General features: G+C 34.8%; 2 protein-coding genes across 4 annotated transcripts in view; both read right to left on the reverse strand.

Annotated features, from left to right (window-relative positions):
• Positions 1 to 455: 455 nt before the first annotated feature.
• On the reverse strand, positions 456 to 2,974 carry LOC137572400 (mucin-3B). Of its 2 annotated transcripts, none has more exons than XM_068284161.1 (4): positions 2,884 to 2,974; positions 1,818 to 2,824; positions 1,333 to 1,425; positions 456 to 1,272 (listed from the first exon to the last, which is right to left on the reverse strand). In XM_068284161.1, exons 1-4 carry the CDS (start codon positions 2,931 to 2,933, stop codon positions 572 to 574), a joined length of 1,851 nt encoding a protein of 616 aa, XP_068140262.1. In that variant the 5' UTR covers positions 2,934 to 2,974; the 3' UTR covers positions 456 to 571. The 2 variants fall into 2 exon arrangements, with proteins under 2 accessions (XP_068140262.1, XP_068140261.1); XM_068284160.1 differs by having other exon boundaries at positions 456 to 1,275.
• A 7,950-nt stretch (positions 2,975 to 10,924) lies between these two features.
• Positions 10,925 to 24,359, reverse strand: part of Wnt4 (Wnt oncogene analog 4) — a 29,780-nt gene continuing 16,345 nt past the window's right edge. Inside the window, exons 2-4 of one of the 2 annotated variants that reach the window (XM_068284159.1) lie at positions 12,243 to 12,741; positions 11,939 to 12,166; positions 10,925 to 11,835 (exon numbers count right to left, since the gene is read on the reverse strand). In XM_068284159.1, coding sequence (XP_068140260.1) covers positions 11,593 to 11,835; positions 11,939 to 12,166; positions 12,243 to 12,741 — 970 coding nt within the window. In that variant the 3' untranslated portion in view covers positions 10,925 to 11,592. Of the gene's footprint in view, positions 11,836 to 11,917; positions 12,167 to 12,242; positions 12,742 to 24,359 lie in introns of both variants that reach the window. The other variant, XM_068284158.1, reaches the window with a different exon arrangement.

A 24,359-nucleotide genomic window follows, 5' to 3' on the forward strand; every position in this document is an offset into this window, starting at 1 on the left:
TAAGCATTTACAGTGTTGGACAGTTCTTATAAAAAAGCTTTCAATTTTATATTACTAAAGTATTTCCTTGCTGAAAACTCACTTGTTTGTTACTAAAAGCTTTAAAATTTCTAAGAACTTAAAGATTTTAAACATTTTATTAGTTTATCACTATTTTATGACTGTAACCCTTCATCTATCTACCCTTCTCTATTTCTCTTCCTCTTTCTCTCAAATGTTCAGATAATTTTTGATTTCAGTTGTGAAAAATTTCACTTTCGCTGCTTATTTTCGAATTACAAATTATGTACTTATAATCAGGTGGCATTATTATAGGCGCGTGTCTTGGGTCATTGTATGGTAAATAATGTTACTTCTTATAAAGCAATTCAACTGCTGACGTTGACTCCATTTGGATGGATCAAAGAGGTTCCCCCATAATTACCGGCCGAGGCAGTCATGTGGCTGATTGATGGTTACGGTGCCAAAACAAATATTTATTTATGTGTATAAGTAGATGTTAAGTATAACTGGATATAGTACTTAAGCTACTAATTTTTGTTAGATGATTTGAATATGAATGTCTTAAGGCTTAGGTAAAGAAATTTTCAGGCATTTGCTGCTGTTGATGGGCGTAATCCATCGACTGTTGATCTTCTTTTGGAACCTTCTGATAAGATGGCTTATGTATATGTTGCTGTCTACGTTGAAGATGCTCGTGTTCTAGTTGACAGGGATCTACATTGCTATTGGATGCACCGAATCCTTGCCATAATTCTGAGCTGGACGTGTCAAAGTAATTGGATTTTGATCCCACTAGTTCCTTCTCTTGATCAAAGTCCTCCTCAGATTCATTGGGATTTTGATGATATATAGAAACTGGAACAGAAAACGGAGCTGGCGATTGTGAAGGAGGCGGCGATGGTGTTCCTGGCACTCCGTAACGCTGTGGATTATAGGTCAGAGGAGCATATGGCCTCGATGTTAATCGCTTTACTCCCCAATAGGGTCGCAGCGGTCTTGGTGCATCAACACATTTTAGTCCCCTCACAATGTTGTTCATGTAAATGGAGTGCGGCAAACGTTTTCTATACTTGGGCTTTGGTCTAGGCATTATCTGCTTATTGGTGACATAATAATCCCTTCGCTGCGGCACTGTTTGGGCAAGTAAGCCGATGCGTTGTCTGGGCTTGATAAAGTTACCTTCATAAAGTATGGGCTCAACGTAGTTCTTAACCTTTCGTTGCCGTTGAGCTGGTCCTACTGACGATAATTGCGATGATCGCAGATTTCCTTCTTAGTTATAAAATTAAATGAATTAGTTTAGAATAATAAACAAAAAGGAAAACTTACCATTTTCTTCGGGAGGTGTCAAAAATTGCGGACATAGATTTGTATCCTGCTCATCGGTATCATTGCAAGGTTCTTCGGTGGATGAAAAAGGATCTGCAAATATAAACCAATCGTCTTAAATTTGGAATTACTGATTAGCACCTTACTTATTTAACCAATTATTATATCCTAGTGGCTCTAGAAATGAATAAACATTCATTCAAAGTACTTTTCCAATACTGTTTCTTTGTTAACTTCGACGAATTGAACACTGGTCGTTCACATTTTTGTTCTCTTCTCTTTTTTAATGACTTTTCTTATTTTTTTAAAAAATAGTTTTCTTTTCTTACTTTTTACTTACAGTTTATTTAAAGTGAACTTTTCAACACTAATTTTGGGCTTAAAAGACAAATCAAACAGTGGTCACATATTTTACTGTTTCTCTATCTGACTTTGTCAAATTTCTTTAAGACATTTACTTGTTTTCTTATTTCTTTCTTACCCACCTTCAGTTGGCGCTTCTTCAGTTTCCGTTGTTTCCATTTCCTCCTCAAGTTCCGTTTCTTGAGTTGTTGTTTCAACTTCATTGGTTGTCTCTTCGATCAAGTTGATCTCGGTCGTTGTTTCCGCATCGACATCGGTAGTACTTACTGTGGTTGTATCATTCGGTTGCAGCTTCAGTTCACCCACTTCGGTGGTGAAAATAACCTGTATTACCTCACTGGGCTGAGTGGCGGCATCTAATTTGATTTTGGGTGGATCTGGAACTCGTGGTTTTTTACCCTTCTTACCTTTGAATTTACCCAAACGATTACGAATTTTACTTCTTAAAGATTTCAGGTGATTGGGACTGCCGGTGGTGCTCAAGGTGATTGGAATGGCTGTGGTGGTGATAATGGTTGTGGGGCTAATTGTTGTGGTTGTTAAATCCTCTTCAGTGATCGTGCTGGCAAAGGTAGTTGTTGAGTTATCATCAGTTGATGTTGTGCCCTCCTCAGTGGTGATTGTCACTTCTTGGCTAATTGGAACTATTGCCAATTTCTTTGATACATTCGGTGGGCTCTTTGCTAATAAAACTGATACCTCTGATGTTGTTGTGATTGCTTCTGTTGTGTTGTTAGTGCTGCTATTCGTTACAATATTCTGTTTCCCCAGAATTGGCGAAATTTCCATTTCCGCCTTGGTTCTCTTTACACATTTCCTTGATTTAGTTGCCTTTAGCTTGGGATCTTGGACAATTGAAAAGTTGGCACAAGGATCTTGCTTTAGCAATGGACTTCTTAGCAATATCAAACGCATAAAACAAGGATGTTCGATTGGTGGCAAAAAATCAAGGCAATCTTCTTCACTTTCTTCATCATTAAATAAAGGATTATAGTCCTCTTCCGATGAATTATCATCACAGGCTACAGAAGAGCCAGTGATATCTCTTTGGGATCTCGATATATCACTCTCATCCCCATCCCTAAATACCAAATCCAATAATTCCATGTCGCCTTTATCCAACGGTGAACTGTATTTCGTAACTCTTACAGGTTCTGTATTTAGTTTCTCAAAGATTTCATAACTTACCTCAAAATTTTGCCAATTATTGGCAAAAATAATATTAGCAACAATTGCATCTTCTTTATGACAGCTGTTGGAGTTGTTGTTAGCTTAATGGTTTCCATGGAAATGTTACTACAACACGATTGCAACTTGGCTTTTTGTTAAATCTCATGAAAATGGCTCACGTTTCTCTTTTGGCACCCGCAAGTCAAAAAATAAAAATAAAGAACATCGAAAGAAGAAACCCCCAAAAGAAGCACAGCTCAAAAGACGATATTTGCCATAGTGTTTTGTTCGGTTTTGATTCGTATATACATATGTATATAGCTATATAGCTTTCTCATTACACAAATTATATCTTTAATTTTAATTCTAACTTTTGTCTGACTGATGTCGTCTGTCTGTCCGGTGTATTTTTGGATTTCATATATGTTTTGTTAATTTTCCACTTTCGTTTTTGTCTACGTGACCCAAGTTGAGAGTTGAGATTGATCATTTTTTTTTTGTTGTTTTTGCTTGTCTGACACTTGCAAACTTTATGTTCATTTTTTTTTTTAGCTGTGGGTGGTCTTGTCTGGCCAATGCCCTAGAACTGGGCATAATGGTTTGGAGATTGTTTCGACCCAAAACAAGAAACATCTTTGAGAGTTTGTGCATCAAGGAGCAAATATACAACTAATTGCCTTTAAGGACAAGGCAAAAACCAATTTCATGACTAAGAAGAAATATATTTAAGGTACTGAATCATTTTTCAAGTTCTAATGTTTTCAATTATTTCTCGTACGCGGCAAGGCCAACACTTGTCTTGGGAATGTTGAAAGCAAATATCGTATTTCTCACCTGAAACAACACTCTGGTTTTCGCAAAAACTACTTTTCCAGGTCATCTCTGGGTCGACTTTTCCATATAATTACTTGTTAATTGTTATATTTTTATTGTTATTAGTATTTGATGTGACATCTCGTTCTGTTCTTGTTTCATTTTTATGTTAATTACATTTATCATCTATGTGAGAGTTAGGATTTCTTTTTCTATTCCATATCTTGCTATCTCTATCACACTTTGCCTCTATAATACTTTGTGTATATATACATTAATATATATATGTATATATTGTATTGTATTGCAAGTGTTCCGCTCTGTCTAAAGTAATTAATACCATTTTCTGTTTGTTGTTACTGCTTGTTAGGTGTTTTTTTTTTTTGTTTTTTTTTGTGTATTGTTTATTTTGTCACATTCTGGGGAAACATCTGTTCAGTTCGTGGGTTCGTCTTAAAGAGTGGGAAGGGAGGGAGTTTTGCTGTATGGATTTTGGTGTCTGATGACTAAGTTCTAATTGTTGTAGGTTCTCAGGTTAACTTTTTCGTTCGTTCGTGGCTATGTGGAAAGTAACTTGAATATAGACAGACTTTTACTTTCACTAATGGATGGAAAAGTCAACGAAATAGATAACAAATAGGAAATGAATGCAGATTTATTAATCTACTGCAAGTTCTTTCATTGACTGCTTCTGTCTTCTCTTTCTGAGTATATTCAAAGGCGGAAATAAAGTATTTAAGGCTAAAGGAATGAAACATCATATAGATCAAATATTTCTATCATTTTGTCACCTTTTGTATCCTATGAAACACAGCAGAACTAAGATTTTGCGGTTTTTCCTGAGCTTATTAATTATACCATACACCCATAGGGTGAAATGGTATATTAAAGTCGCCAAAATGTATGTAACAGGCAGAAGGAAGCTTCTCCGACCCTATAAAGTATATATATTCTTGATCAGGATCAGCAGCCGAGTCGATCTAGCCATGTCCGTCTGTCCGTCCGTCCGTCCGTCCGTCCGTCCGTCCGTCCGTATGAACACGCAGATCTCGGAGACTATAAGAGCTAGAGCCACCAAATTTGGTATGTATACTCGTGTAGTATGCACATGTTCAGAGTAATTTGGAATTTCGGCCACGCCCCCTTACGCCCCCAGGAATCACATAAAACTGTTTTTCTTAAAAAGTATGACAGCTAGAGACATCAAATTTAGTTTGTATACCCGATTAGTTAGTGCGCAGAAATTAACTGTTCAAACTTTTTGCCACGCCCCCTTACGCCCCCAGGAATCACACAAAACTGTTTTTCTCAAAAAGTATAATAGCTAGAGACATCAAATTTGGTTTATATGCTCGTTTAGTTAGCGCGCAGAAACTAATTGTTTAAACTTTTTGCCACGCCCCCTTCCGCCCCCGGAATTTACATAAAAGTGATTTCCTTCAAAACTATGATAGCTACCGACATCAAATTTAGTATGTAGACTAGTTTAATAGACGCGCAGATATTGGCTATTTAAACATTTTGCCACGCCCACTTCCGCCCCCGCAAATTAAACAAAACTGATTTTATCAAAAACTAACAAAGCTAAAGTCACCAAATTTAGTATGTATACTGGCATAGTATGCGCGGAGAATTTAGATATTTTCACATTTTGCCACGCCCACTTCCGCCTCCATAATTTAGAAAAAAACTATTTCCTCCTTTAGTTTTTTGACTATCGCATTTAAATTTGGCAGACTAATTTATCTTATCTATTTCTACCAAACTACCAAATTTTATTGAAATCGGACTAGAAACATGTAAAATATGCGTATGAACGTATTTTACTACGCGGTCCACAAGGCCAGAATTGGACGTTGGCTAGTAGCGGCGCTAGAGTGCTCGTGTGTTTGTAGAGTGAGCGAGATAGCACATAGTATAAGACATGTAAAAACAATTTAATAGACATACATTTGGTCTTCGAAATAAGAAATATTTGTTTCACCAGGTGTATGGTATACCCAAGTCGACGAGTCGACTTACTTGCTTCATTTTTAATATAAATTTCTTTGACTTGAATGGGGAATTGTTGTATGCCATTTGGCACTTTGAATTTAAAATGTTTTTTTCTTCACTTAGGAAATGAAAAATTTAGCTGTTGAACTGTCACATTCTCAGCTGTCAGTGGGGGGCCAAAGAAAAATCCAGAGGAGTCGGGCCAGAGAGTGGGAAAATTTAAGGCCCAGGGCGAGGTTGAACTTGACATGTAAAACAAATAAAATAACTTAAATGTCTCTTTGCGAACAATTCAATATGCTGTAAATATTGCTCTAGGCCAAACATTTTCCAATCAAACCGACTCAAGAAGACGTTTACCAAAAGAAACCGTCAAGTTTACATGGCAAATATTATGTTACGATTGTAAATAAATGTATTTAATAATAAAAACCAAAATCAAACCAGAAATGTTACAACAACATAAACCACCCACACATCTATAGGCCACTCGAACACAAAACCCCAAAAAAAAGACAGAAAAAACGGACTCAAAAAGCAACAGTTGAAGTTGTAACACGAAACCCACTCACCAAACATTGTTGACAAAGCATATCAATGTCAAGGTACTAATACCTCAGGAAGATAACAAGAGACATGGGCGTGGTGGTTAGTTTTTTTCCAGGGGGGGCTTATGATGTTGTAAGATGGTACATCTGCCTGAAAAATTTGTAATAGCTAAAGGAAAACTAAAGCAAGAAAAAATTCTCTTTAGAAACAAAATATTTAACAAACTATGAAAGATTAATACAAGATTAATAGGTTAAAATCACGTAGGAATTCAAAATCAAATTTGAAACATAAATTTAAGGAATAAAGAAGGACTAGATTTGAGCTGATGGTTCTCATTTATGGCGTTTTTTACTTATTACTTTTTCCTAGTACCAAGTAAGCAATATTTTATATATATTGATCATAAAAGAAGTGAAACTTTTTAATGGCAGGATAAGATACCACAATTCCCGCAAAAGAGGATAGTTTAAACAATTTTGAAGAATTCAAATGAATATTTACTTAGCTCTGCGAAAATGTAACTATATTTTAACCATTTTTCCAAAGTTATTTTTATTTTAAATGCTTTTGAATACAATTTTAATATACAATAATAATATTGGAATATGAGTCGCGAATATTATTAGGTTAAAATTTGTTAAAGAAAGACAAAAGCTTCCAATTTAGTCGATCCGTGAAGTATTTGAAAAATGTATCTCTTTATTCTCAAGTTGGAAGGATTCTTCCAATTAGCATTGAAATCTTGAAGACCAAATTTTGGACAGATTTATCAAAAATTAATGATTAAAAAATTAAAAAAAAAAAAAAACATCAAATTCGCGAATTTGTTATGACCAATTTTCTTTAACTTTGCATTAAAAGAACGAACAGAATTATTTTGTTTTTTCAATTGACCAGGTTTGACTTTATTCGGGGTCCCTCAACGAATCTCTGATATGGGGTAAAATGAACTTTGTCCCCTAAAGTATGCAATAAGCAATCCTAGAACTCAAAAAAAGACATTTGTGAATGTTCTTGAAATAATATCCTTAATATCCTATGAACGTAAAGTTATAAGGTTAAAACACTGAATATTGTAACAGCATATTGCATACTTCAAGGGGCAATATTTCCCTATATTACAGCCCTATGTCCCAACTCATCGACTTTAAGTAAATAACAGTTATGTTATGTTATCAAAATAGAATATTAAAAAATATTTTAAAATATATTTTAAAACAAATGTGTTAGAGATTAGTTTTAATAAATACAACCCAATAGTCTGTAATATGGCGCCCTAAGAGTTATTGTTAATTTTGGAAGTTATTCTTCATCTTTCAAAATCATATTCATAAAACTCAATGTAAGAGTAAAAACATATTTTCAAGGACCTAAAGAGCCTAAATTTCATAGGCACCAAGTCTGGTGTCTTAAAAAATGTATAGTTTTTTGCGTACACCTTTGTGTGCTTGTAGGATAACAAACTTTGACACTGGCAAAGAAATGAGATATTCAGCTTTTGTTTGGTTTATTCTGGGTAATGTTTATAACCTTATCAAGGAGGTTAGCATGTTAAGCAATGTCGCGTGGAGTATAACGTATAACGTGAGTTGTCAATTAAACAACTGAATAAGAACACAAACAGAAGACCAGAAAACCTGTTGGCGAACCTTCTAGCTGACTTCATTCAGACTTCCGTCGGTGCTGACAGGTTTGAAGCGGTTTTAACTGATTATCAGTAAGCCACTTGATAACTTTCAATCAATGTCTCTGCGGGGACTGCATGTAAAAAAAAAAATGATAAGACTTTACCAATTTTTCTGTTGTTGTTTTTGTTTATTTTGTGTCATTACTAATTAAAGCTAATGAAATGAAAAACAAAAACACATAAAGTCCAATTCAACATTGCAGGCCAAAATCAAAAGACAATGTCTCTTTGGTCTACCAGATTGTACATACGAACTTTACATTGTAGCCAACATTCTGAAAACTCTTTGAAAGTGTTCTTAAAATTCATTTAAATTTAATGTAATGAGATTCAAATGCAAGTCATTAAAATTTTCTGTATAAATAATCAATCTAAAATTCCCCAAGTCACTTGAGCAGTTTTGCTTTTATTCAGTTGAGCGAAGTGAGTAAGAAGGGAAGTAAATCGATAATAACTTTTACTTTATATTGAATATACTCATGAGTCACTAAGAAAACATCTTTAGCTCTTATATACTTTGTAATCTAGATTCTATAAACATAAACCGACGGAGAGATAGACATTCCGATCAAGTATAAAAACCTTAATTCGCATATCAAATACATTTATGCGACTTTAATATCTATATGTATGTATAATTTCCTCTATGCACAATGGGACCAATCGTCGTTTTATTGGTCAAAATCCAAAATATTATAAACTTTTTCTTCATTTTTGATGTTACGGATATGTTTGTAAGAAATAAATTTGTTTCCAACTTCAAATTCAATTATTTTGTAATGAAACAAATGGAATGTAGATTAAGTGTTTTTTTTTAAAACTTCAAACAAAGTCTCGATTCTTTGTGGTCCCTAAATGATTTAGTTTAAAATTGCACTTGTAATGAATGTTAAACTATAATAGAAATGATGTACAAATTAAACAGATGAATGAATGAGAGAAAAACGATAGTTGAATGAATCCATTCGAATTAATTTCAAATGAATGCGTGACAACTACACAATGCAATGAATAAGTGTGAATTAGACATCTGCATGGTTTCATTCACACATTAAATAAAATGAGTACACTTGAATTGAATTGAAGTGAGTGAGTGAGAGGCTCATACTGAGTGTGTGTGTATCCAAAGCAAATTGAGTAAGAATGAATACTGCTTAGAACGAAATGAGAATTTAATCAAAATTGAAAGCATTCGGATAACTCGAACTCGAACTTAATTTCTTTTCTTCTATCGTCGAAACGAAGCAGTCGCAAAAATGGAAGGATAAAAAAATATCCAAATCTAGAAAAAAGGAAACGTCCTGTCCAGGTACTCCGACTCAACTAAACTTTAAAAAACTAGGTGCAAATGTTCGGGCAAAAATAGAGGCAATCTTGAAAATCTTTGAATGAAATCTCATAGTGGACAATCCCATAATCGTCACTGATCGTGGGTCAAATATGATAAAAGCCTTTCTGGATGTGGAAAAAATCCAAAAAATAACAATAACAAACGCTTTGTCATTCGAATGCATTCGACACCTGTAAACTCATTCGACTTATTCATTTCGGTTGCCCGAGCTAACTCACTCACTCATACTCATTTGTATTTCTCACTCAATTCTCAAATCATTTCGAGTGGTGTATATTCGAATGCTTTTTTTGCAAGTCATCCATGTGTCCAGTGTGAATGTTGGTACTTGCCTAATCTCAAAAAATACGTAACTCTGTTTAATGAAAGGCAATGAATTGAGCATCGAAATGTACTAAGGCACTCGAATCATTCGAGTTATTCGAATTGTTTTATTTTTATTGGGAGGTTTCAAAGCAAAACAACTAATTATTTCATCAAAAATGTAGGGATAATAATGGCGAAATGAGGGCTATTAAAATTTAAATATTCTATACACGAAAAACTTCAGTTCACAGTTTTGGATTGAATATTATAAGACAAATCGTTGAAAATCTAATTAAGAAGGATAAATAGAAACATAAATAAGGCTATCCTTATATATAATAAAATATAATATTCGCTAAGCCATTCATTATATACACGATGGATCTACCTTTTAATATTAAGTACTTCACTAGTGGGGAAATAAATTTCATTTCTGTAGAAGGTTTGAACCAGATAACAACAGGTCCCCACTGAGCCACCGACCACACTAGTTTAGTCTTATAGTAATCACTAAATACTAAAATTGGGGGTTCGAATGCATTCGAATCATAGCAACTCATTATCTTACTTTCTAACTCATTCAATTCGTTTTGGTTTCGTTTGAATGTTGTGCGACTGATTGTGAGTTCTACGTCAGCACACTCATTCACTTGAAGTCGGTTTTCAAAGTCATTCAATTTATTCATTTGGTTTTGGTTTGTTTTAAATACGAATTGATTTTTGTATCATTCATGCTGCTCTCTAGTCCAAATGTATGCTAATTAGTTTATGTCTGGCTTGAAAATGTAGATAAGTGCTGAAATGCAACTTTCTTATTACGTATACGCAATGTCATCTTATTTGGGTGGTAAGGGTAGGCGTGCCGAAAATGCTGACAATTTTCTCTTTGTTCTTGACTCTTACAATAAGTTATTATTAATAAAAACCAACTTTCCGTTCAGTATCTCATAAGCTAGATTTCATGCCAAAATCGTCGAGTGGTCCCAATGTCCAGAAACCCGATAAAGAATCATTTAATATTTTTCAAGAACTATTGACTTCGGCAAAAGCTTCGATAAGTTTCGAGTTTTAACTCATGGGATTAAAAATCCACATAAAACATTTCATTTGTGCTCTTTTCTCTAAGTAGATTGGCAAGGACGAAGAAAACTTTTGTTGTTTACCTTGAAATATATTAAATATTTTCAAAATCACCAAAAACAAAAGACTTTTTTTGAGCTCTTATCAATAAAGGGGAAAAATTAGCAAAAAAATAAACAAAATTAAATAAATTATTAATTAATAAAGTTTTTTGTGTTTATTTGAAACTTTTTATTTCATTTCATTTTATTTTTTTTTTTTTTTTTTTTTTTTTTTTTTTGGTTTGTTTTTATGTTTAAATACTTATTAAAATGTTGTTTTTTTTTTGTTTTTTTCATAATTTTTGTTTTGTTGTTTTTCTTGTTGTGTTGTTGTGGTGGTTAGCTTCTGGTTTGTTGTTGTATTTTTTGTTTGGTTTTTGTTTTTTTTTTTTTGTGTTTTTTTTTTTTGTTTCTTTGCTAAATTGAAGATTTTGCCATTTTTTTGTGAGATTTTTTTTTCTTCTTATTGGTTTTGTTTTCTTCTTGTTCTGGGCTAAGTTTTACTATATAGTATAGAATTTTGTTTGTGTGTGTGTGTGTGTAAGAGTGTATATATGTGTGTGTGAGTGTGTTGCTATTATTTTTTAAATATTTTTGTTTGTTTTGTTTATGTTTTAGGAATGGAAAAAATACAAGCAATAATTGAAAAAACTTTACATGTATGACATTTTTTTCTTATATACTTTTTTTCTTTTTTGTTTTTCGTTTTTGCATTTTTCATTTTCTTGTCGAGCTTAAAGAAATGGAGTTTTTCCTATATGGATGATAGAAATAGAAAGTGGCAGACAGATCGATAGTAGATGTAAGAGTGAGATAGTTTTAGATGGTAACCAGTGAGTGAAAGTCAGACGGAGAGAGAAAGAGAGAGAAGGAGAGACCGAGCGAGTGAGAGATAGAGCCATCTATTTACAAAAGTATTTATCCTCATAGCGTTGACAATAGTCACAGATTAAGTGGCAACATCGTCCATTATTGAAACGACAACGACATTTCTCCACCTGCTTGAAGACCTGTGTGGTATAGCCACGCCCACAACACAAATACGAGCAATTATCTGGATGCAGACACTGGCGATCCTTGGTGACCGAGCAATAAGTGGGCGATGTCTCTAGATAATACAGTGTCGTGTACTGTGATTGCTGCGGCTGCAATTGAGAGGGATAAAGAATTTCGATTATTGATCAATTTATATATATTTTGGGGAGTAAAGTCGAGAATGAAATTTACCATCTCCCATGATTGACTCACTTTCTTGCGTCGCTGTTTGGCCTTTTTCATGCGACTTGAGGGCGCTTGCCTCATGGTCCTTTGATTGGGAGCCTTTCGTATGGCCTGGTTGTATTTCTGCCTCAGCAAAGTGGCTGTGGCATTGAAATCGGCCATTTTCTTCCAGCAGGTCTTCATCGAACAGGATCCAGAAACGCCATGGCACTTGCATTTATCCTTCATCATCGCGGAGACGGCCTCAATGCCAACCTACAAAAAACGAATGAACAAAAATTCTATTTAAATTTATTTCGAAATTGACTAGAAAAGTGATTTCTCAACATACCTCAGAGTCATGTCGCAATATCTCGCTGACTTCGTCTCCATCGCCGCCGCGCAAGTCCAAAAAGCTGCGAGTCACCCGTTTGCCATGTTTCAAATTATCATTACATCCGCCCCACTGGAAGTCCTGATCGGCACGATTCTGTTTACGTGGTCCACAACCACATTTGGTCATCCGTCCCTCGGCGCAGGCCCGCGCAATGGAATGGGTCATGGCGGCGGCAGTTAATGCATGAACAAAGGCCGTTTCCTTGTAAAGTTTCTTGAATATATTCCGCTTGCCGCGTATCTCGATCGAGCAATTCCAACGATCATACCGAAACTGATCCTCACAATGAAGGGTGGCCAGGCGACGAGCCTCACTCAGGGTGCTCGGCAGACCCGTCTCCTTGCGGCATTGATGGTTCTGCCGTCGGGTGGCAGGCATATACCGACAGGGTCCACCCACATGACCCTGGGAAGTAAACACGGCCATAACTGTGTGCTCCGATATAAAGTGTTCGCTAAAAATAGAAAAAAGAATGTAGCAAGACAATTAGACTTAAGTGAAAAGTAGTAAACGGTTATAAAGGATAAGTGTATTCATTCAATCTATTGAATGAAATCATCTATCAAATTTCACAGGCAGCTTTGTAAGACTAAAATATAATTTTGATTTTTTTCTTTTAGCCATCTGACCATTTCTTTTTTGGAATTCGTAGCATAATGTAAAATTTGACCAAATTGCATACTTTTAGGCTTTACATTTTTAATTTTTCGACAAGTCATTTAGTTTTACCATTTCAATTCCGATGCATTAAATGGGTGATAAGCGATCCAAAATTAATTAATTTCAACTAAAATTTTATAGGATAGTCTAAAAAGTCCTAAACTTAGGCATAAATTGAAAAAATCCAGCCAAGGCAAAAATAAAAGCGGTAAGTCTCTGCTAATTGGTAAAAATCTTCTCAGCATTGTTGCACTACTTTTGATGGTGATATTGCCACCTTCGATTCTTAGGTTGGCTTCCGTTTGCTGGTGATCCGGAAAGCGTATCAGGTGGGCGTACGACGTGGTCTCTATTTTGAGATCAAATGTTTTCCAGCCATAGCCGACTCGAATAATCGAAAGGATTTGATTAAGATTACAACTGCGTGTGCCGAATCTCGTCGGTTGGGTGAAACCATAATGTTCGTCAAAAATCATGAACAAGTAGTTTTTTCAGATACTTCCGAAGAAGAAATGAGTGAAGCGGATGTCGAAATTAATAATTATTAATTAAATTATATTTAAATAAGGGGGGAAGGAAAAATTTAAATGAAAATAGTCAGCCAAAGCCAAATAAAAGACTGACTCTTGGTTAATGTATAAAATAGATACAATGAATTATTATTAACAATTTAATATATATATATTTGGTATCTAAACTTCGTTCAATTTATCATAAGTTTGCAATGAAACTACATTGTACTTGCAAGTTGCAATAGCAATTTAATTATTTCTTGTATCGATAATATTAGCTGGAGTTATCGATAGGCAGTCTGATACCCGCTGTTACTCTCACCCTTAGGACTATTACTCGCACTCGCTCCAATGAGCAAATGAGCGGGAAGTCCTAAGGTCTAATTTAAAAGTGAGCAGGAAGTGCTAAGGAATGAGTAAAAAGTGAGCAAGTGCTCGTTTTGGCTGGGCGGGCACATTTAAAAATGTACTCTGGATAAATAAACAACCGGAGTAAAATCTTAAAACATTGAGATTGAACAATAAAAGATAATAATATATAAATGTAGATTTTTAGACAATTAATTGTAATTAATTTCAAACAATTTCCATATGGTTTTTATATGGTGACATATACCACATCAGCCTAACTCGGTTCAATTGAACTGAGCTCATCTCAGCGTTGATGCCGTTTGAGTTTGCTGATTTGTTTGGCATGTCCAAATATTGTAATTTGGTGTTCGAGTAAATTCTGAGAGTTTATCCGCGATTCACCATTAGAATTACACGGTTGAATACCGTTGAGATGGCCAGGAAAAACAAAAAAGCATATGGCAGAAACAGGCATAAAAGTCAAAGCACTGTCACATCAATCACAATAAAAGGGTGAGAAAATGAATCTTACCCAAATTGGAAGTAAAAAGATAAAGATACTCTAAATATTAATTAATTGGCTTAACAATTTGTCGTTAAAGTTTTAAATTCATTTCAAAGCCTTTAAAGTAATAAAAGTTCATAAAACTTTTACAGCTTTTCTACTCGATCTTTATATAGATAATGGACAAACCTTGAGGTAAGGCCAGCGTTAATGGAAGAAATTATTCTTTACTAATGCTTTCTGAGGCTAATTGAATCCTTTCTGAAACTTTCCAATTATAAAAAGATTTTTTGGTATGACATGGCATAAATAACGACATAAATGTATGAAAGCTAACAGTTTAAATTCGTTCCGATCTTGTCAGAAAGGTCAAACATAAAAATAAATGTCATTATTGATTTACTTGTGATGCCCACATTTGTGAGTAGGAATCACCAAATAAAAATATACATTTCTGTTTATGTATCCTTATGATAATTCAATAATAATTAATACCCTTCCTTTCAGGAATTCAATTTGATTCAGGTCATCTTTGATATGTCTTTCTTTTTTCTGGTATTTATGTAAATACTTTTAACCAGGATTTTTTACTAATTTTTTACCTGGACTCTTTTTTTTTACCCTGTAACCAAATTTCCTAAGTGAATACACAAAATATTATAAAAGTTCTTTTCTACCAAAGAAGAAACGCAAAATGGGACATATAAGAATGGTTCTTTAACCATTTGGACAACTCGATAAAGTGATTTGACAGATGCATCCAAAATCATCTAGCATTAGGTGATGACTACAGACTGTCAACTCAACGACAGAAGTCATGCCAACATAATCGAGCCTCCTCAAGAACCTCGACATCCATATTATAGTTGAAAGCAGATGAAATGATATTAATTGGTAGAATAGTCATAGTTGACAGAGTTTTTTGGGGGATTTGCTACTCCTACTTACACGTTCGCCTACCCGACCCGAATGAAAAGAACACTTTTTGAATATTTTGTGCTTCAGTTGTGGGAGGTATTTTTGGGTTACTTATTAGTTAATTTATCTATCAAACAAGCTAATTTATCTGTTTAGTAGGTTATTAGTTTTGGGTAATATACAAGACATATAAAACGTTCTCTCTTATCCGATTCAATTGCTTGATTAGGTATATTCTGTAAGTTTGTTTTTTTGTCCTCAGCTTTTGCCAAGTTTCAGCGTATTCTAAATTCTTGCCAGCCTTGCTCGTTTTGAGGGGTTCAAAGTTCAGAATTTGAGTGAGGTCTTAAATTGTTGGTAAAATCTAAGATAAGAGATTTGCATGAGACTATTTGACCTCTCGCAGGTCTTTCGATTGACATAATTCTTAAAAAATACTGTAAAAGGTTATTACATCATTTAAACATAACATATTTATTGCAGGTAGAACTTAATTATTTTACAACCGACAACAACAAGGCAAACCTTTTATTTGATTATGAAAAGAGTTTCCCATAGTTTTCGTTAAATGGAAACTTTGTTATCACCTGTGGCTGCTTCCACGAAATGGAGGAAATTTCTTCGTGGAAAACAGAGATACAAACTTTATCTAACTTGGCTTTATAAAAAAATTCACCGCCTGCCACTTCCTAAAAAAAAATTCCCCTGCCATTTTTGGTTTTTTTGTTGTTGTTGCTGTTTGGATTTGATATGCAGGAAATCTTAAATTCTCATAAAATAAAATTTAAGTGCATCATAAATTGGCGCATGAATAACGAGATCACCACACACACACACACACACACACACACACACACACACACACACACACATTGAATGTGGTATCTTTTGCCTATTTCCGTCTCCGTCGCCGCCTTGAGGCTTTATACACCGATCATGATCACGATCAGATCTCTCAGGCTCTGCTCTTCCCCTTCTCCTTGTTGATCTGTCCATTTTGATTTAAATTTTCGCCACTCTGTTAATAATTTTTCAGGTTTTGTTGTTGTTGTTGTTGTTGCTATTGATGGTTGTTGTTTAATGTGAAATTAATTTGCCACATTTTCGCAATTAATTAATTAATTGAATGCTTTTCCCCCGTCCCGATAATTTGTTTACAACTTGTTTAACTAAGTTGGATTTTTGTTTAAAATTTTTATCTATTTATCTCCCGCTGTTTTATTTGCATTATTTGACGTAGTTTTTGCGTCGGCTTTTTGTTGTTTTTTTTTTCCGCTTTTGATTAAATTATATCATTTTCCTTCGATCTGTTGAATGAATTTTGAAAATCTGTATAAATCTTTAGGCATCGAATCTGTGGAATGCAGAAGTGTGCCGGAAATTTGAGAAAATTTATTCAACAGAGATTCGTCAAGAGGGGTAAACTGTTTAATTCAATTAAGAATTTAATGCAGAACTTATTTAACTTATTTATATATTTTTAGACACATTTCTTGTGCAATGTTATAATTTCTAAAATTAAAATGATAAAAAACAAATTCAGAACTGTTAACTTGATTGATTTTTAATAAGAAGAGAACTTAAAATTTGTTAAAACTTGTTTAGTTTAAACTTTAAAGGCTTCTGGTTCTTTTTAAAGGCCAATTTGAGGTAATTTTTCTAATCTATTAACATAGAATTATAATGCTAGAATTTTCTTCCAACATACTGTTACTTCAACACTAAAACTAGTTGGGAATTACAACCAAATGAAGCGAAAAGAAGAAAGCATACTCTACAGCTTTGAAAAGCTCCCTTATAAGTTTGCTTACCTCAAAAGACTTAAGCAGTTTAATGCAAATATCATCTTTAAACCTTTATGCCATATTATTATAATAATATTAAATAAAGCGACTTTAAAAGGGGTTAACTTTAGGAGCCTAAGAACTGTGCTAAAACAGGATACGAAAAGGGATATGTTTTTTTGGATCTATGATAAAAAATTCAAATTTCTAGGTCTATAACAATCCTTATTCTTAGCAACTTCTCCCAAGAAAAACATTTCCTGTTTTGTTTTGGGGTGTAATCTCAACTAAATTTAATAAGATTTAGACAAGTAATAAACTCAAAAAACTCACTTATTTTAGTCACTCTCTGACTCTTACAAAACTGAAGAAAATCATTTGAAATATTTTGATATCTAAAATGTAATATGGCGCATTGTTTTGCATCTGCTCTTAATAAATATTTGAAAAGTTCTTTCTTTCTGGAATTGCCATTTGTTTACGAAGAGTTTGCTTTAGAGCATAACGAAAACAGTTTCCAGAACTTTTAATTTTAATTGCCTAAAACTAAGGCAGTAAATTGCCCGTAGAGGAATCGACTCTATATAGACACGCCTCATTGGCCCCGTTCTTTGGTTCCTCAGTGCGGTTGTCGGGTTGGGGATCCATCAATTAAATCATTCGATGCGAGTCGTTGCGCCAGCTTCCTGCAATTTCTTTTCTTTGTTTTCCTTTCTTTTTTCTGCTGGTGTTTTCCTCATTATGGGTTTCAATTTTCATAAATGCATCGCTTGCAGTTTTAATTGATCTTTTGATTTTGCAAATGAATCGATTTGATTTCTTCGTCTCTTTACTTCCCACTCATTTGCTTTTGTCTTATTCGCCATGGTGTTAAAATATGTGACAGCTACGGCAAAAGCAAATAAACAAATTTGCCACCCAGTGTAGGAGAAATGAAGCTCGGCTAATGGACATGCCGATGCTGACGATAATCATCATGATGATGATCATGACTTGGTTTTATTTATAAATCACTGGGACTAGTTGGAGAGACTGAGGGGGAGGCCATAGCATTTATGGTTTTTGGCAATAAAACGCAAATGGTAAAAAAGGAGACCATAAAAAATGCCTGGTAGCTGCTTATAGCAGGTCGATATGCACTTATGCATCTCCTTAAAAACACAAAAACTAAAATCTGAACCACTAAGATTTTATATCTCTCTTTGGTTGTTGTTGTTGTTATTCATTTTGTTTGCCTTCTGAACGAGAAAGTATTTCTGTTTCAATTTCTATTTTGACTTTGACTTTTATACTCAAAGAAAAAAAAAGTATGTAAACTGTAAAAAATTTAGGCATTAATCTCAAAACTACTAACATAAACGATCTAGTCTATAACCTAAAATGTGCTTAGTTACCTTTTTAAGACTTACAATGAAGAATGTAGGAAGATAGAAAAAACTTGCTGAGAATTTAGGTGAAAATAAAAATAGATAATGTATCTTTATATAAACAAAGTTAAGAATTTTCTGCAATTTTTTAAACTAAGTCCAATCTCTTTTGAAATGAAATCTATGCCTTAAGATAAAATAACTTTTGATAATAAAATTTTCAAAATTTGAACAAAAGTTGAATCAGTATTGCAATGAAGTTTTTATGAACTCTGGTATTTGGATTAAAAATTGATCATCCCAAATTGAAAATTGAAGTTTTATATAAGATATAAGTAAATGTAATATATGTAGGTATAAACAACATGTACTCAAATTGATTTCAAATATCCTTTAATGATAAGGAAAGTTGTTAAAAGGCTTCCTATAACAATTGGCAGGAAGTAAAACACTTAGGATATATATTTATGTTTATTTCATCTCTTGGTTTTGTTTTGAGGTATTTTCATTTTCTTGCAGTGTATTTGCCTGGCAGCAAGTCGTCTCTTTGCGGCACATTAGTTATGCTCTTTGGGGCAAAACTCTAAAACTTAAACTCTAAAAACTGTAAAGTCCATAAAATGCTTTCGCCGCAACAACACACACAAAGGGATTTTCTCTCTCTCTCTGTGTGTGTGAGTGTTTTTGAATATTTTACGTTTCTGAAAATTTGATGAATCTGTACAAATGCACAAAAAGAAAGAGAGAAAGAGAGTGAGAGAGTGTGAGAGAGACAGAGGCAAGCACTCAAAAGGCAACATCAGCAGCAGGAACAACTTCAACGACTCGTCATCATTGCACGAGGAAAATATCCATCAACACTTTTGTTTTATAGAGTTATACCTCTCCCACTCGCACTTGAGGCCATGTTTGCTGGCACACATCAATTTGTTGTTTGGCCTAAACCAGCAGCAACAGAAGCAGCGGCACCAGCAAGAACAACAAAATAAAAAACAGTTTATTTTGCTTTTGTGGCCATTTTAATAGCTTTCAACTTACTTTGTTGTATGTAAAAGATACAAATGTATCTCGAGGCTACAGAAATTTTATGAAATTAAAGTGCATATTAAGTCTCTCTCTCACACTCTTTCTCTCTCTGTTCCCCTTTTTGAGTTAGTCTCTCTACGTTAGATAATTGTCCATTTGGCCATTTTGTGTGTTGTAAACGTTTTGTCAAACGGATTAACTTTTCCTCCCCTCCTCCGTCACTCAGTCTCTTTGAGCTTTGTTTCGAATGATTAAGGCAACATACATTACCCAAACTTGAAATGGTCATAACACAAAGGGGTAAGGGGCAAGGTGAGGTCTGCTCAGGTGAGGCAAAGTGTGGGGGTTTAATGCGCTTTGCCACCGATAACAATAGCTGGCTTACATGGCAACTTACATGCAGCTTTAAGCTGTAATTGAAGACCCGATTAGTCGATTTTTCTCTCCTTTATTCCATTTTCTCCTTGTGGGTGAAGAATGTTAAGATGTAAGCCTATGAGCAGATAAAGACATAAATAGACATATGTCTATATGATCAATCAGGTGATTGGGAGAAGGTCAAGCATTTGATCTCAACCCAAAAGCCCTGTGAACTATTTATCTAATTGTTTTTGGCATTCACAATTGTTAATTTTAAAATCACAATGAATACTTTTTTGCACACACTTCAAATCAGTTTAACTAATGCCTAAGAAATCTGATATTTTCAAACTTTATTCTCGAAATAGACATAAATTCAGTCACACAGTAAAGATAATGATGGAAAATAAACAATTCATTTCTATTTTAACTTTTTTTTTAAGGCAAATATGACAATATGAATTGAACTTGTAAGTTTAGGTATACTTACTTTCGTTTATCCTAAGTCTCTAAAAAATGTCCAAAATTTTACTTTAGATTGGAAAACTCAAAAATACTAACAGAATGAATATGTGGATCATTCTTACAAGGTTCGCATACAAAATTTGAATCGATTTTTAATTTCCTAAAATGCTAAGCAAAATGTATCTTAAATTGTTTTCAAATCTAATCAATACTACTTGCCAGATCAGGAGGAGTAGACATCCTTTTATACCTTTATCCCTTAGTCGTTGATCTTCTAACTATGCCATGCATGAACCTTTTAGGGTCCTCTGCTCTGATTATAACCTTTTCCCTGTTCCCTGTAATCGGCTCGAAGTTTTCTATTAATATACTTAAAACATCTATCCTATCCCATTTAGTAAATAAATAGCTATAGTATTATTTGTTTGTCTGTTTTTTCTATTATGTATTTGTCCACGCGATTCGTGTCGTGCGTTATACGGCTGCACCCCTCGATCGGTCGGGTGGAAGGTGGGCAGTTATCTGCTTGGGCTCGTACCTAACAGGCTTTGTCCTGGTGTCATAGGGGCCACTTGAACGTACTGCGCATAGTATCGTCAACGTCCGCTATCACTTCTTAGAGTGATTGTTATCATATATAATTCATGTAAATACGCCGAAAGTTCTGGCAACTTTATAGATCGTTTAAGAATTTATTGTTAACAAAATGTTCTAAAAAATAAATATAAAAATTCTTATGTAATTTGTATCGGTTTGAATCTTTACAAAAGAACAAATATTTCTGAAATTTTTCGAAATTTTACCTCTTTTGGTTTTATTGATCTAAACTCCCTGCTTTTGTGATTTAAAAATAGTTTTAGGAATTGGATTTTTTTTTTAACTATTTTAGATTATAATAAAACTGCATTCATATGAGTGGGAAATGCAAAAATTCATCTGCAGCAAAAAAAAAAGTAAAATTTGTGTTGAGATTTGAATGAAATGTTTTTCATTTTGAACTCATTTTGTGAAATATTTCATTTGATGCCATTTGTTAAGCTCAGAGGCTTAAATGGAGACTGTTTCATCTGCTTGGCTCTTTCACCTTTTTGTCGCTTCCTTGTGCAGCACCTGCCAGCTTATTTTTTTATGACGAAGATGGTGTGAGAACTGATGGGTAGGTCGGGAAGGGGAGGGGAGGGGTGAGAGACACACACAAACACACAGAAACATTCACTCACAGTCAGTTTTCAAAAATGCGTTGTAAATATGCGCTTAAGCTGCTAAATTGCAAGCAGCAACAACAATTGCTGACAGGCCAAAAAGAATTGCAAGCGTAAAACCGCAAACACAGGAGGTTGGGGGGATGGAGCGGAAGAGACAAATACAATGGTGGGAGGGGAGGGAGGAAAGGAGGCTAAATGCTGATGTATGAGTTGTTATTGTTGTTGTTGTTGTTGCTGCTGTTGCCCAATTTCGACAGCGTTAAAACATAAAATATGCTTCCGCTTTGCTCGCCCCCCTCCAACCTCTCGCATACAAATGAATAATGTTGTTGCAGCAGTGTGGAGTGCGGCACGGTGGGGAGACACTGGCAAGAGTGGGTGGTTTATTTTGGGTGGCTTCGGTGGTCGGTGGTTGTTTTTGGCCTGCAACGGCAACGTCGCTTCATCATAAAAAGCGCATCCTTGTTGCCCTGTGCGTTGTGTGTTGAAGATTATGGTCATCAATTTTGGCATCAAGCAAAACTTCTCTCCCCCTCATCATCAGCAGGAGCAGCAGCAGCAGCAGCAGCAACGGCGACAACAAATGTGCCCCAAGAGAATAACGGTAAAAGGCATTTTTATGGTTTGACTCATAAAATTTGTGCAGTAAGTAGACAATAAAATGACGTCGTCTTCTTTGCTTTTTGTTTTGGATTTTTGGGGATTTTTTTTCAGTCTTTTTTTTTTTTTTTTAATAAAAGTTGCTGATTAAAACACATCAGCAGCAACAGCAACAACAACAACACAAGCGTATACTGCGCAGTAGCAACCAACCAGCAATCAATTTTTAAGCCCACACACAGTCAGGCATCGTCTTCTAGCGAGGGTTGTTTAAATACTTTATTCTTCAAGAATGTTGCTGCGGTTCTTGTGTTTTTATTTACTCAAAATGTGTGTGCGTCTATGTGTGCGTGTTTGTGTGTGTGTGTGCGGGGGAAAAATTGAAAATTGAAAACAAAAACTAGAAAAAATTTGAAATCAGAGAGAAAATATGCAAAAGACGCAACGTTAAAGTTTATCATTAAGCAGGCTGGGGCTGCTGCTGTAGCAGTTGCTGGCGTAGCACAAGATGTTGCTGCTGTTGCTGCTGCTGCTGCTGCGTGTGCGCCATAAAAATGCAATAAAAATCTTTACGACACATTTCGCCTGCAACCCTCATTCTCATTCACACACACAGACACACACATACTTAGAAAGAATTTACTTTTACGTTTGGCCACACTTCACACCTTTTGGGCTGCTTCCTTTTGCTGCCCCCATGTTGCTACCGTTACGAGAATAATGTTGTTGGTGATGCTGTTGCTGGCAAGCAATTTTTATACATTTGCCTCACTGCAGTTTAAGCCATTACCTTTGCCACGCCTACAAATACGCCCACCTGGCATGATTGCAGCTGTTGCTGCTGCTGCTACTGCCCACCCGCTGCTTGTGTCATCAGCCACAGTTCTGCTTATCGCTTTAGTCTCCTCCACATTTCCCCTCCCTAACTATATTCTATTCTTTTCCGCCCCGCCCCCTTCTGTCTGTCTTGGTCTTTAAATGCTCCTCTTCTTCTGCTTCGTCTTTTTTTTTTTTTTATGCATTTGACAGCTTCATTGTGTGGCATAAAAATTGTATGGCAATTGCCAGTTGTCCCAATGGCAGCAGCAGCAGCAATCTCATTGCCTCATCATTAACAGCAGCAGCAACATTGACATGTTTCTCTTATTTTTTTTACTCTCCTCTATTGATGATTGTTTATGCATTTTTTAAATTATCTATCATTAACTCTTTAACTTTTGTTCTTGTTGTTGTTGTTGTTGGTGATGTTGCTGTTCATTAATTTCGTTTTGTTTGTTTGCAATTGAGTTCTTTACTTGAAAAATTAGAGTAAATAGAAGTTTGAATTTTTCATCTTAATCGCCAGCAACATTAAGTTCAAGATTTATGACAAAAGCAATCAATTAATGTTAACAATTTTTGGAATTTTTAGTTAATTTTCTAAGCAGTTGTTATTGCAATTGCTGAAACATTGGCAACATTAGATATTAGATACTTGTTTACGTTTTTCACGGTCTTTAGAATCGTTAAAGCGCTTATAGCCACGCCTACTAAAGAGTAATCATTATCAGTAAAGAGCTTGTCCATTTGCAGACACACCAGCAACATATTTGCAGACACGCCAACAACATGAGCGACTTCTGCAACTATAATGACACGAGAGGAACTTTAAGCTTCTAGGGCCACTTTGTTCATCTTGTTTTGTTGCCACGCCCATTTAGGACCGTATATGTGTTTCTGCGCCTCTAAAAACAAAAGACTTTCTAATAGCCTAAAACTGACTGTGAATTATTTGATGGACCTTGTTTGTAACAAGGACAAGATGGAAATATTTCCGTCTGAATATTTAAGGGGAATGTTGCTAAAGATTTGTCTAACTAAAAATACACTTTTTCCAGTGTAATGAAATGCAGTTATTTCATTTTCCATTCCTCTGCTACTTAATTTCATAATTTATCAACTTTAAATTATCCACAATTAGTTAGAACTTCTTCCACTCAATCTTTTGCGTTTCATTCGCATTGCTTCCGCTTTTGGTTGCTGTTGCTGCTGCTATTGTTGATGATGTTGTTGCTGTTGCTGTTGCTGTTGCACGCTGATTGCCAAACTATTTTTCAGCTAATATTAGATGTGGTTTTTGTGTTATGCTTCAACGGCATTCCAGCAATTTGTCTGCATTTCTTTGCTACAGGCTACATACAATTTCCCATCATTTGCTTTTCTCCCTTCGTATAGAGATGAAGATTTTTCCTTGCTGTTGTTTTGTTCAGGTAGAAGAGAACAACAACAACAACAACAACAAAAATGTTCATGTAATTTAATTTATTAGGATTTGTTTTC

This window comes from Drosophila tropicalis, unplaced genomic scaffold (genome assembly GCF_018151085.1).
Source record: "Drosophila tropicalis isolate 14030-0801.00 unplaced genomic scaffold, ASM1815108v1 contig_302, whole genome shotgun sequence".
NCBI lineage: Eukaryota > Metazoa > Arthropoda > Insecta > Diptera > Drosophilidae > Drosophila > Drosophila tropicalis.

Excerpts from the sequence above, each read along its gene's own strand:
- LOC137572400 (XM_068284160.1), bottom strand. The coding sequence starts at position 2,933 with ATGCAATTGTTGCTAATATTATTTTTGCCAATAATTGGCAAAATTTTG. Across the intron at positions 1,426-1,817 it reads TGAAGAAGCGCCAACTGAAG|ATCCTTTTTCATCCACCGAA; the intron begins GTGGGTAAGAAA and ends TTATATTTGCAG. Across the intron at positions 1,276-1,332 it reads GACACCTCCCGAAGAAAATG|AAGGAAATCTGCGATCATCG; the intron begins GTAAGTTTTCCT and ends TTTATAACTAAG.